Raw genomic sequence first — 14,329 nt, 5'->3', positions numbered from 1 at the left:
GTTAGTCTCAGAGTCCGGAAACCCCAAGCTGGCAGCTCTGCTTGGAATGAATGACACCGGAACATTCTGCTTGGTTTCGGTTGAATGGTCTGCTATCTGCATCCTCATCCTTGAGCCCCTTTCTTCTTCTTCTTCTTTAATTTAATCATCAGTTCTTGGCTATGAAGCACTCCAGCTGTCTGTTATCAGAGAGGGACTTCCAGAACGTGGTTCCCAGTCGGTACAGTGTTTGCTGGTGATGGGGACCCCGTGTCAGCCCGACGTGACTTGGCGGTAATCTGAAAATCTGGGTTTGGGTCCCTTGGAGGGAGGAGGGCAGGGCAGACGAGTTTGACTAAAGCCCTCGGCGTGTACACCTTAGAAACCGGAATGCCCGTGGTAATGCAAATTCCTCTCTGAATTTGCCGGGCGGATTTTCTCACAGGAGCTGGCCTTTAGAGGGGCTGGCGGGAGGATTGGCGTTTCCCCTCTGGGCCATCGTTCTTGCAGCCTCATCCGTGCACGGTTGTTCAGTCCACAGGCTGCTGCGTGTTCGACCACAGCCGGAGCTGCCCGCGTTTGAAAGGGGGCCAGCATTTGTGAGGGTCCCGTGGGCATATGCCTAACGCCCTTGCTTTTTGTTCCACGTGTCTGTGCAAATTAGAAAAGGATGACTCACCCCCCCCCCCTCGGAGACCGGCCCCGCTTCGCCCCCTGGCACGGGACCTGGCGGTCTTGTCAGACTGGCACAGGTGCCTGTCAGCCCGCACTTGCCCCGCCGGCCAGGCCTCTCTGTGCAAGGTTTAACCTGCACTCCTTACTGCACTGGTGCCAAGACCGAAGGAGGACGGGGTTCGGAGGCAGAAAGCTGTCATCGGAGCTCTCGTTTCCCCTTTAGTAATCTTTGTGTCCTGGGGTGTTATGAGGTCTGGGGTGAGCAGGGGTCAGCCAACATGTTCAGATAGTCGCTATCTGAGGCCTTGCGGACCACATGGTCTCTGTCAAAACCGCTAAACTCTGTCCTTGCAGCAGCCACGGGCATTTGTAAGTGAATGGCCATCACGGTGTTGCAGTTCAATTTTATCTCCCAGCGGCCACCCACGGGCCTGTGTTTGCTGCCCGGATATAAAGCATCTGGTCCAGGGCCCCGTGTGTGACGGGCCTGCCAGAAGGCGATGTTATTGTTTTCACTGTTGTTATTTATGCTAATCCTACTGATGCCATTTCTTGGGTTTTACTCTGTGCCAGGTACTGTTCTAAGTACTTAACATCCTTTATCTCATTTAATCTCAGCACCACCAAGTACCGTGCCCAAGGTCCCATGGTCCCAAGTGGCAGAGCGGGATTCATACCCTCTAACTACCTCGCTCTGTGTTGCCTTATGCATCAGCCAACCCTGTTCCGCCACCCCTTCTCTCTCTGACATCCTGTTTTTCCTCTTGTTTTAGCTTTCATTGTTTATTCTCCTATATAATAAAAGTGTAATATGCAAAGCAACCGAACGGTGGAACATCTGACCGCTATGCTGCGCACTGACCACCAGGGGGCAGATGCTTAACTCCAGAAGCTGGGCTGATGCTGGCTAGCGCTACTGTGGTGGCGGGAGCCTCTCCTGCCTCAGAGGCAGCGCTAAGGATGTTCGACTGCTGGCTTCAGCATCCCTAAGGGCTCCTGGACTGTGAAAGGGCATAGGCCAGGCTAGGCATCCCCTCCTCTCCCTCCCCCTACCCTGCAGCGCAGGAATGTCGTGCACCAGACCTCTAGTACTTACATATTTACTTGGGTCTTGGTTTGCTTTCTGTCCATTTTCCCCTCAGTTGGGTCATTTTATGTGGTGCTCTCTCCTTCCTAGCTCTGTCTCCACCCCTTAGCTGCCTCCTGGCATATAGGCAGGTCCTCCCTAAATATTTGCTCAATAAATAAATGAGTCACTGCCAGCTCTGCCCCACCCCTTCTCTGCTAGTGCTACTTAACTTTTTACAATGGGTAGGAATTGGGCCACGCTTGAAGTACCTTGGTGATTCCCTAACAATCCAGCCACTTCTGGAGAAAAACAGCCTACAGAGCCACCTCCTCCACGTATGATATTGCTGCCTTAGGTTGGAAGAATTTAGCTTATAACAGAGTCCCATGAACCTCATTTGACTTGTTCCCCCTTGTAGTCCTGTAAGGGAGGCTGAGCAGTTGGGACAAACTGCTCCCATTTCCCAGATGCAAAAACTGAGGCTTTGAGGTGAAAGGACTTGCCCCTAGGTCATTCAGCTAGAAAATGGCAGGTCTGGGATTTGAACCTAGGTCTGTCTGGCTCCCCAGTGTGAACTTACTCTGCTTCAGGTTGGTCTGGAAGTAGGACTGTGGCCGGCTGCACCTGACTGATTCCATTAAAGACATACTGTTGCCGGGACCCACCCTGGGCAGCTGGGTGACCTGTGGCTGCCAGGGCTGGGCACTTCCCCAGGCCTTGTGGCCCCAGAGTGGAGCTTAGGGGTTCTCAGCCCAGGATGTGTGTTTGAATCACCGGGGAAGTTTGTCTTGATGGGAATTTTCACACGTGTACGAAAGCGGAGAGCATAGTAAAAGGAACTGCCATGTGTAAAGATTTCAGTATATATCTCTGAAAAGTAAGAAATTAAAATTGTTTTTAATCCTCACCTGAGGATGTATTTTTAAAAAAAATTTTTTTAAATTAATTTTTAGAGAGAGAGAGAGAGAGAAACATCAATGTGAGAGAGAAACACCCATGTGAAATAGAAACATTGGTGTGAGAGAGAAACATTGATGGCCTCCTCCCACATGCTTCCTGACTGGGGATTGAGTCTACAACCCGGGCATGTGCACTGGCGGGAATTGAACCAGTGACCTTTCAGTGCATGGGATGATACTCAGCCAACTGAGCCACACCGGGCAGGGCAGGGATTTTAAGTTTTTAATAACTTTTTGTTTTGAAATAACAACTCACAAAGACTTGCAAAATTTACAGGGTTCCTGTGTACCCTTTACCCAACCTGCCCCAGTGATAGTATCTAAAAGAATATGATTTTAAACAATACGACTATTATCTTTAATGTCTTCATATATTTCCATATTCCATTGTGGTTGCAACCTAGTGCACTTTCTTACATCCTATCATCCCCTCATTTGTTAGCTGTTCTCTTTCTATGCAGAGACACTTCCCCTCATCTCTTTGGTCCCCCTCTGGTGTAGGTCAGTTAGCAAAGGCGGGGAAAATGCTTGTTTCCTACCCGTTTTCTGTGTTCAGAACGGCTTGGTTCACTAACATCTTTGATCGGTGACATCAAGAGTGTGTTTTGTGTTTTTTCAGTACCAGTATGAACTTGTGTATTTAAACACGTGATGTGTTTCAGTTCCTTCTGTTTACTGTCCTTATGGCAGCTCAGGGTGTCTCTCTGTGGGGCAGTGGGAGCCACGCCTGATTGCTCCTGAGGCCTCTTAGCAATCCTACTCAGCTTCGGTTTCCGTGGTGCTGGGTGTTACGCCATGTTCTGGGCTTATCTTACACATTTCCTGCCCAGCCACTTTGCCAAGGAGACTGTGGGAGCTAAAAACAAAGACTCAGAGGCCCTGGTCCCCCCCCAAACCAGCTTCATCAGAGTCACTGGGGGATGGGGCCCAGGTATGGTGTTTTCTAAAAGCGCTCCCAGCCCCGATGGGAAACTACCAGGCCCAGGGGGTCTCTCAGGGCCTCAGCTTTGAAAAATGCTGGAGCACCATCCTCAGCCGAAGAGCTCATCGCTGCACGGTGACCCCTTCACTGAGGCTGGTAGTTGAGGATTTAGAGCTGAACATTTCTGCAGTGAAAGCCGGCCGGGTGTGTAATCTCCGGGGGCTCCGTGCTGCTGTCCCTTCCCTTGTCTGTGTGCTGTTGAACTGGAGCTCTCTCTGCGCCTTTGGGAAAGCGGTTCTTTGAGAATCTGTCCATGTCCCCATAGCGCTTTGGATGACGACCCAAATTCCGTACAGGGCCTCCAGCGGAGACTGCCCACACCCCCTCTTAGTCTCTGGAGGGGGTTCTGCCCCCTGGTACCACCAGGCCCTTCTTGCCCACGCCGTTCTCCCTGCAGAGCTCCCCCTCACTGCATCGTCCTGTCTCCCTCTTCAGACCTCGCCTTACACGTCTTCCTCAGGAACCCCGTCCCGGCCCTCCTTCCAGATCAGGCCCCGGCCCCTGTCGGCTCTCTCAGTTACTGTGAGCCCAGGAACATCCCAGTGACCCCCCTGACATCCCCTTAGGGCGGGATCCCCATCGCAGCTGCAGTTTTGTATTTGTTCACGGGATCATTTATTACCGTCTCTCTCTGGGGCCTGACTGGAGCTCACATTCAGTTCCTGCCACTTCCCGCTGGGGACCCTGGGCCAGTCATTTCGCCCCTGGGCTCCTCGGTGTCTTCTTTTTAAAAGGGGGTTGATGTTTTTTTTACCTGCTTCATTAGGAGGTTATGAAGATTGAATGAGATAATTTGTGTGAAGAGCTCAGAATAGAGCTAGCTAGTGGAGAATGTTAGCAGGTGACGTTATTCTTGTTACCACTACCACCGTGGTGTATCAGGGGCTTTCTAAAGAGGGGCTTATGTCTGTGAGTACATGGTGCTAGGCACACAGTGGATGCTCAGAAAGTACTTGAGAATGAAGGAACGGATGAAGGAACGCATGGAGTGCAGTGGGGGCCGCAGTGGCACCACGCTCATTGGGCTGCTGTGGGGATACAGATAAGGCACTGTACCGTTTTTGCACTTAGTAGACACTTAGGTATTTGCTGGGTAAAACTGGGAGAGCTGCCGTGGGTTTATGTAAGGCTCAGGAGGGGCATCCTTTCAGGCTGTAAATTAGGCTGGCCCTCTGGGAGGAAGAGTGGGCTTCCGAGTGCTGCCAGAGATGAGATATGGAATCACTCACCCTCCCCTCCCTGTGCTTCTCTCCGCTAGAATCCTTGCCCGGAGTCTGGGGCGTCCTTCCTTTCCAGGATCACCTTCTGGTGGATCACAGGGTAAGGCCTGGCCCTCCTGCCCAGGTGGAGGGAAGAGAGGGGTTTGGGGGGGGAGGGAGAGGGAGAGGGAGTGTGTGGCATAGCTGTGCCCTGAGGGTGCATGCCCCAGGCAGGGGTCTCAGAGACACTGACCTTGTCCCCATAGTCACTTGGACCTCTGTGGACGGCTTGGCCTAGGGCAGCTGCATGCTCTTGTCTTAGCGTTAGGTTTGAGTATGTTTTAACATTAGGAATAATTACTATTATTGGCATTGTTTCAAACCCTTCACCATCCGAAACATATTATGCATGCAACGTAGTAGGAAACGTGGGTAAGAGAAACATGCAGAGATCAACAACAGAAAGCACCAGAAGGGGGGTTGCACATTCCTCCCCCACATTGTCAGTATCTTACTGGGGATTTTTTGAAACCCCCCCCCCCCCCCATCAGCATTGTTCCTTGTCTTTTTTTAAAAAAATATATTTTATTGATATTTTACAGAGAGGAGGAAGGGAGAGAGAGAGGGAGCTAGAAATGTCGATGAGAGAATCATCGACCAGTTGCTTCTTGCACACCCCCACAGGGATGTGCCCACAACCAATGTACATGCCCTTGACCGGAATCGATCCTGGGACCTTTCAGTCCTCAGACCGACGCTCTACCACTGAGCCAAACCGGTGTTGGCTGTTCCTTGTCTTTATAAAGTTTTTTTTCACAAAAATTTTTAAAATTAAATACTTTTCAGACCTAATTATTTTTCAAATTATTGTTAACACCATTGGGACAGTTAGTATAATTTACATTTTTAATAAGTTTTTGTTGACTTTTAGAGAGAGAGATAGAGAGAAACATCAGTGAGAGAGAAACATCACCAATCAGCTGCCTCCTGCATGCCCCCTACTGGGGATTGAGTTCATAAACAAGCATGTGTCCTGACTGGGAATCGAACCACTGACCTCTTGGTTCCTAGGTCAATGCTCTACCACTGAACCACACTCGCCAGACAGGGGACAGTTGGTATAATTTAAATACGGACTGTGGGCTATGCCATCCATACTGGTATTTCTGAGTTTGATGATTGTTCTCTGGTTAAATAAGAACATGTCCTTTTTGTTAGAGGGATGGATGCACACTGGTATTTAGGAGTACAGCGTTTAGAGTCTGCCACCTACTTTGAAATGGTTCAGAAAAGAACGTGTTCACACAAGTGTGTTCATAGAGACAGAAAATGATATAGCAAACTGGGGAACGGGGTGAAGGATAGATGGGAATTCTTTCTACAATCCATGTGAGTTTTCTGAAAGCTTGAAATTCTTTTAAAACAGCAAGTTAAAATATTAGGTTTACTTTTTACTATGAGAGTGTTCAAACATGTAGAAAGATTAGTCCAATAAACCTCACTAAACTCACCCAGATTTAACAGTTCTTAATGCTTTGCCATCTTAGCCTTAACATTTTTATTTATTTATTTTTTTAATGTACATGGGAGCCATCCTGATCTTTCCCTCCTCAATAGTCTGTATGTGTCTCTAAGAAATGAGGCCATTTTTCCTGGATGACCTGACAGAATTCAGCAATAATTAAAAAAAAAAATACAGTTTATTGATTTTTTTACAGAGGAAGAGAGAGGGATAGAGAGTTAGAAACATCGATGAGAGAGAATCATCAATCAGCTGCCTCTTGCACACCCCCCACTGGGGATGTGCCCGCAACCAAGGTACATGCCCTTGACCGGAATCGAAACTGGGTCCTTTCAGTCCGCAGACCGACGCTCTATCCATTGAGCCAAACCGGTTTTGGCAGAATTCAGCAGTAATTGTTCAGTGTGCCCACATGCCCGTCCACAGCCAGGTTGCCCCAGCCGCTCAGCTTTGGTGCAGGGCTGCCGTGAGGGGGCGGTGGCGGGCGGGTGCGGTGAGGGCCGGTGTCCACTTGTTCCCGACGCTCACCGCCTCCCTCCTTGTGTCCCTGCCCCAGGCTGATGGTCCGGGGCTACCGCCGGCCCCTGGAGAGCACCGACCTCTGGTCCCTGAACAAGGAGGACACGTCAGAACAAGTTGTGCCCGTTTTGGTCAAGAACTGGAAGAAGGAATGTGCCAAATCCAGAAAGTAAGTGCGAGTCCTGTCGCCACGGGGGAAGCCAGACACACTCTGGGACCAGTGCTCCCCCCGTCTCCCCTTACCGGGAGGAGATAAAGCAGGAGAAGTATTTGCAGGGTCTCCGGGCAGTGGGAGGGAGTTAGGGTCTGGCCCCACGTGCGGGGAGAAGGAAGAGGTGGGTTTCAGGTAGGGCTATGGCACATGGTGAGTTCTGCTCTATAGCCACCCTGGGACTGCCCTGGGGCAGGTGGATCCGGGGGAGGTGGTGGTGGTAGGGTGGGGGGGGTGTCGAGACTCCGGACGGGGAGACGCTGGCGGGCCCCAGAGTTGCCTGAGTCCCTATTTTGCGCTGGAGCCTTTGTTTCCTAGGCAGAGGGCTTTCTGAGAATTCAGCGAGATAAACATCACCCGACAAGTTATCTGTCATTGGATAAGCCCTGAGAAAACCCTGGACAGTACTGCTGTGCAGGCTGTGTTTATTCGTTTTGCTCGCCGGGCTGGGCGCTTGCATCCTGCCTGGGAGGACCTGCTGAGAACTGGCTCGTTGGGCCACCCCCGGGGCCCTGGGTCCATTAGCACCTCGGCCGTTAGGGCGTCTCAGCTTGGGAGTTCGCTGCCTCGTGTGGGGACTCTGGCATGTAGGTCACTTACTCTGCTCCCAGAGGCGTGAGCCAGATCTAGCACCTGTAACCCTGCGGAGGGAGGGATGGACGGGGTGGGGGTGAGAGGAGAGTCGGGTTCTAGGAATTTCGGGGTGTGGCCTCTTGCAGTGAGGCCTCTTTAGTTAGCTGGGGACCAGTGTAGTGTGCGGCTCAGCCGCTCCCAGGCCTTCTGGGGAGTAGGCAGTGGCAGCTGGCAGGGGGTCTGGCTTGGCTTCTTGGCCCTGGGTCGAGACAGCCCAGCCCCTCTCACTCCTTTCTGTACTCCTCTCCAAAGTCAGGTCTGTCCGCTTCCTCCCCTCTCCCCCACTCCACCCCCCGCCTTTTAAAATGCAGTGCTTCATTGGTTTCTATCCAATAGTTTAACAAAATGGAGTGGAGATTCTCTTTGACTCTTAGCCTCTGGTATGTTAAGGCCATGGTGGACTGTGGTTCCTCTGGCATGACTATAAACACTTCAGTGGCTCTGGAAATGAGTTTGGCAGTTTTTAAAAAGTTACAGTTATTGTACCACCAGCCATTCTCCTTCTAGGTGTGTAACCCAAGATAACTGGAGACCTGTTCATAAAAGACTTGTAGAGCAGCTTTGTGTGCGAGGGCCAAGCTGGAAGCCACCTAGACATCCACTGACAAGGGAACAGACATACAAAACATGGTGTAGCAATGAAGGGAATACATTAGAACAATACAAAGGAATTATCTCTTGATACACTTGACAACACGGAAATATCTCAAAATAAGTATGTCAAGTGAACAGAGCCAGATGAGAGTGCATACTAGGTGATTCCATTATATATAACTAGAGGCCTGGTGCACGAAAATTCGTGCACTGGGGAGGGGGGTGAGGATCCCTCACCCCAGCCTGCACCCTCTCACAATCCGGGACCCCTCGGGTAGGTCACTAGGCCTGGCCCGAGATCAGGGCCTCAGGGCCTATCAGGACTTTCATCCGCTGGGCTGTAGGCAGCTGGCCCTGCTGCTGCCACTGCTTGCCATCTGTGCAGTGCAGCCCCCACTTCCCTGCCACCAGTGGCCTCCCTCTGCAGGTGACAGGCTGGGGTGCAATGAATGACTTGGCTGGACTGGGCCTCCCTCTTTCCTTGCTAGGGGGGCAGGGCCAGCCCTACGAGGAGCCATCTGCCTACCTGATCACCCCTCACTGCCTGCCTGCCTATCTGATCCCTGCTACCACTGGTCTGCCTACCTGATCGCCCCTAACCCCTCTGCCTGCCTGCCTGATTGCCCATTACCACTTGCTTGGAGGGGGGGCCAGCACTGACTTCCGGTTGGTCAGCCTCCAATCGTTACTTGTTGTTATGACCCAGGATTTTTATATGTTAGGATTATAGAAAATGGAAACCATTGTAGAGTAACAGAAATCAGATCAGTGGCTGCCAGGATGGGTGGGGGAATAAGTAGAGAGGTGGGTGAGAACCTTTGGGGACGATGGATGAGTTCTTTTATTCGGTCTTCCTGGTGGACTCACAGGTGTACACATGTGTCAAAGCTCGTCACATTGTACACTTTAAGTATGTGCAGGTGATCGTGTATCAGTTATACCCCCAATAAAGCTGTATATTAAAGAAGTAGTAGTGTTTAAAGAAAGAGTGGCCATTTTACTTAATTGTCTCTTGCTCATAAAGGAATGCAAGTAGAAATTACAAATAGAAAACAAAACTCTCCAAAATGTGCATGTTAAGCAGTGGTTCTCAACCCTTCAGACTCGTCATCCCCTTGAAGACAAAGATTTTGTAATAGCTCCTTTACTGGATTTGTCAAACGAACTCAAAAAGAGTCTGGAGGCTTTGGCTAGAAATAAATGACAAAGATTTACTTAACGGTTTTAGGATCTGCAAACCAGGAGCACAGCTAGGCAATACCCAAGAGTGTGTTATCGGGACCCCCATGTTTATGAGTCCGTCGGCCTGCACACCCCGGTCCAAAGAAAGGCATGAGCAGTTCTCCGTGTAGAAAGAAGAATAGTTTAATACTGACTTGGCCAGATGGGAAGCTAATGCTTGACACCAGACTCCCGAAGGCCTGTAAGGTCAGATTATCGAGGGCAGAATCACAAGACTTCACAGGTTAGGGGATGGGGGGTCCTGCTGGGGGCTGGTTGGTCCAAGGGGAGGTAAGGATAACAAATCCTTCCTTCAGTTTTGAGGACAGTCCTGAGGTCTGCTCCAGAGTCCCTTGGACTGTCTGCTGGGAAGGTAGCCAGGGGAGCTGAAACACAGCTGAGGCCCAGCAGGATGTTATCTTTAGCCTGCCAGAGGGTCGGGCCTTGTGATCATTAGTCAGGTCTGGGCTACTGTCTTCTGCTGTGTCAGCGGTTGCTGATAATGGGGGAGGGAGGCTGGGTTTCTGAGGGTTACAGAGAAGAAATTCGAGAGAGGATTTCTAGTGCTAGGGTTTAAAACTTATTTTATAAAAGTCTTAAGGACCCTGCTTTCAAGAAGAAAGAAAAGCTAAGAGTCCTGATAGTAAACGGTACATTCTTGAGAAGTCAGTCTTCTCTCTTAGCCTCTGGATTGGAATTGTCTAGATCAGCGGTTGCCAACCTTTTGGACTTCACGGACCACCAGTGGTCCACGGACCACCAATTGGCGGCCCCTGCTCTAGATGACAGCTGGTCTGGATCCTGGAGGTCTGATGTATAGCCAAGTATTGACACGGGGAGTCAGACCAGACCTGGGTTCTGCAGCCTCAGTTCTTGAGGTCTGGTTAGGAAATAATTCAGAGTCAAGCCTCAAACTATCAGAGAAGGAAAATCATAGAGGTAGCAGAATTGAGTGCAGAAAACAAGTTATAGAGATAAAGGAAGGGCCCTTGGAGCTTAGATGTGAGGAAGGTAAAGGTGACACACATGGGGGTGTGGGGGTGGGTGTGCGTGCAGCGATGGAGAAGAGGGAGACGGAGAGGAGAAAGGCACGGGCATGCTCCTGGGTGCTCTCTCCTAAGGGTTTTAAGGTCGGAGATTTTAGGGGAGGTCCTGGGGAAGATCTCAATAGAATATTCATCTCCTCACTGCAGCCTGGTGGGTCCAAGGCCCTTCCAGCCTGCTCTCCCACCCTCTGGCTATCTCGAGGCTCTGACTTCCCGGAAGAGGTGTCCCAGCCCTTTTCAAAATCCTTAGTCCCAGGCCTGGCTCACCTGTTCCCTGTGCCTGGAGCCCCCTCACCTCCCCAGCTGGGCTGCTCCCTTAGCCTGCAGGTTCTGCTCCCACAGGCTGTGAAGACCCATTTCTCTCACGAGCTCCTGATGGTAGGATTTCGACGTCACTCATCTATGAATGGACTGAAACATGCCTTCCTCCCTCCGGCCCAGGGCATGTGTTCAGTCCATTCATAGACAAGTGACGTCGAAATCCTTTCGAGTCTGCAGGTCCCTTTTTCTTCCAGTTTCCAGCTTCCTTACCAGTTTCTGTTCCCCTGTTCCAGGCAGTTTCTCCCTGTTCAGACCTTCACCTTTAACTGTCCATTCCCCTCCCGCTCGCTTCCCCCTTCCCAGAGTGCCTTCCTCACAGGCCCGTTGTCACTGTGTGTTTTTCCCCTGACCGGGCCTTAGCTGATCCTTTCCACCATTCTTGACCTCCTCCCCCAGGCCTGAGCCGCCGCCTTCCTGCCTGCCCAAACTTTATCCTATTCCATTGGCAGCCCGTCTCCCAGCCACGGAAAACAGCCCTGGGTTAGCCAGGCCACGCAGGCCCAGGGCCAGGGCCCCTCCTGGGAAGTGGCGCAGAGAATGCATGGGGGAGGGCTGGGCCACTCCTTCCTCTCTGCTGGCCGCCTCCTCCTTGCCAAGAAGGCGTGTGTGTGCCGAGAGAAATGCCAAACCCAGCCAGAAACCGGGAAACGTCGGTAAAGGGGGCAGGGGAGGACCTTACGTAGTCACACAGACAGCACGGAACACAAATAATTCTCTGTGGCCGTGGAATCACGTCCCTCTTCCCCAAAGATGCCCACGTCCTGACCCCCAGAACCGTGACTATGCCAACTCCCCTTGCAGAGGGACTTGGCGGGTGGGATTGAGCGGGGGATTTTGAAATGGGGAGGCTGTTGTGTATTGCGTGGGCCCAATAACCCCGTGTCCTTATAAGAGGGAGACAGGAGGTCAGAGGGAGAGGAAGTGGGGGGATGCTATGCCGCTGGTTTTGAAGGTGGAGGAAGGGGACTGGAGGCAGCTTTTAGGAGCTGGACTATCGGGGAAGCTGGCTCTCCCGAGTGCCTTCAGGGCAACGCAGTCCCGTGTGCCCACGTAGGCTTCCGACCTCCGGGAGGACGAGATGACAAATCTGTGCTGTTCGAAGTCCCCTCTTTGGTGGCAGCTTGTTACGGCAGCCACAGGAAGTTGTGCAGCCTCACACAGAGCTTCCATTTTGCTCTGGGTGCAGGGGAACCTCGTCGGTGGGGTTGGAGGAGGAGGACGATGAGTTTTTAGGAGCTGGTTGTAAGGGAACAAGAACGGGGGGGAGCGGGGGGAGCGGGGGTGGGAATGGGGAGTGGTGAGGCGGTCCCGGCAGTGGTCACTTGCTAGAGTCGAGGCTGTGGAAATGGGAGGAGTGGACAGATGACTTCATACATCCCGTATGTGGAACGAAAGGACACAGGTCTGATCAGATCTAGAAGACTGTGGGGGGTTGGGGTCTGGGTTGAGTCCCATGTTTCAGGTCCATTTCCGGGGCAGGGAGCACAGAGGAGAAAGAGCAGGACTTGACAGGGCCTAGACTGGGGCCCCAGTTTGGAGTGGGACACAGCCAAGGCAGGCGGGAAGGCTGTGGTCTCCAGGGGGCAGTTTCTCATGGGCCAGATGGGTAGACGCGGCATAGAGGTGACATAGAAGTGACAAGTGTCCCCTGACATGAAGAGATCAAGCCAAGAACTTGTGTGCATACGTGCATAACCCATGGATACCAACAATAGGGGCCTGGGGCAGGGGGTGGGGTTGGACTAGAAGGGGTCCATGGGAGGGAAAAAGGGGATATAATACTTTCAACAATAAAGACTAAAAAAAAAAGTAAGCACAAAGTATTCTGGGAGGAAAAAAGATCATTTCGGGGGAAAAAAATAATAAAAAAAAAGGAAAAAAAAATCAGAAAAGTAAAGAAAAAAAGAGTCCCCTAAAATTAAATGCTATTTGGTGAACTCATGCTGTGTTAGAAGTTTGTAAGTTGTAAATGTGAGGGTTGGGTGGGGATGAAGCTTGGAGTCCAGGCTCAGCCATTTGAGGATGTTCTCCCTGCATTTTGGTAGATGGGAGCGAGGGGGCATGTCTGCTGCTGCAGAGCTAAAGACCCCAAACCCAGCAGCTGAAAGAACAGTGTCCCTTCACTGACTCAGGGGTCCAGGAGCCGCCCACTGGGTGGTTCTGGCTCAGGGTCTCTCATGAGGGTGCAGTCAGCACCCAGTGCCACAGGATCTGCTCCAGGTTGCCCATGGCTGGCAGGTTAGGGCTGGCTGCTGGCGAGGTCTCACACAGGGGGTCTTTCCAGAGGGCCATCGAGTGCCCTTGCAACATGGCGGTTGGCTTTGCCCAGAGTGAGTGGCCTAAGAGATGACAAGGTGAAAGCCACAGTGTGCCCTATGGCCCAGTCTTACACATGATGCTCCACGGTTTCTGCAGTGTCCTATTCCGAATGAGAGAGGACTTCACAGGGGCGTGTATGAAGGTTCCGATTTTTGCACATCCTTGCAGACGCTGTTTTATCTGACCTTCTCATGCCAGCCATCCTCATGGCTATGAAGTAATATCTCATGGCGGTTTGGGGTTGCATTTCCCTAGTGACCACTGATGTTAGGCAACATTTCATATGCTCACTGGCGATTTGCATATGCTCTTTGCCCCCTTTAAAAAACTGGGTTGTCTTTTTGTTAGTGAGTTGGAAGAATTCGTCATGTGCCGTGGTTACAAGTACTTTATCAGACTTTAAAAAAAATCCTCACCTGACTACATACATCGCAGCTATGGAACGGACAAGACACAGGCCTGATTAGATGTAGAAGATTGAGCGGAGGTCCAGGATATTTTTCTATTGGTTTTCAGATTGGAAGGGAGGAAGGGGGGTGGGGGTGGAGAGAGAGAAACATCAACACGAAAGAGACACATCGATTGGTTGCCTCCCACACGCACCTCTACTGGGGCTGGGAAACCTGCAACCAAGGTATATCCCCTTGACCGGAATCGAACCTGCGACCCTTCAGTCTGCACATGCCTATGCGCTAACCACTGAGCACCTGGCCAGGACCTTTATCAGATTTTGATTTGTAAATATTTTCTCCTATGGGTTGTCTTTTCACCTCCCCCCCCCCCCCAAAAAATGAAATCTTCTCAAGGACTATGAGGATTCACTTTCTTGGTCGTATCTTTTGAAGTACTATCGTTTTTTATTTTTATGACGTTCAGTTCATTTTTTCTTTTGTGGCTTGTGCTTTTGGTGTTTATATCTAAGAATCCATTACTACCGTGTTTCCCCGAAAATAAGACATCCTCCGAAAATAAGACCTACCTACAGGTTTCCTTCTGAATGAAATATAACACATCCCCTGAAAATAAGCTCCCCCCCCCAGGCTAAACATGAGAGATTTGGTCCACTGATTCTGAAAGAAA

The 14,329-nt window shown here is 51.1% G+C and overlaps 1 protein-coding gene across 2 annotated transcripts in view; it reads left to right on the top strand.

The window, feature by feature from the left end:
* ABCC1 (ATP binding cassette subfamily C member 1) overlaps nt 1–14,329 on the top strand; it is a 138,913-nt gene that overhangs the window by 54,397 nt on the left and 70,187 nt on the right. For both annotated transcript variants that reach the window (XM_036411290.2, XM_045571266.1), the window contains exons 6-7: nt 4,923–4,984; nt 6,942–7,073. In XM_036411290.2, coding sequence (XP_036267183.1) covers nt 4,923–4,984; nt 6,942–7,073 — 194 coding nt within the window. The remainder of the gene's footprint in view (nt 1–4,922; nt 4,985–6,941; nt 7,074–14,329) is intronic.

This window comes from Pipistrellus kuhlii, unplaced genomic scaffold (genome assembly GCF_014108245.1).
Source record: "Pipistrellus kuhlii isolate mPipKuh1 unplaced genomic scaffold, mPipKuh1.p scaffold_m20_p_4, whole genome shotgun sequence".
Taxonomy (NCBI): Eukaryota; Metazoa; Chordata; class Mammalia; order Chiroptera; family Vespertilionidae; genus Pipistrellus; species Pipistrellus kuhlii.
The sequence above is the reverse complement of the archived record's forward strand: the minus strand, read 5'-3'. Positions and strand labels throughout refer to the sequence as shown.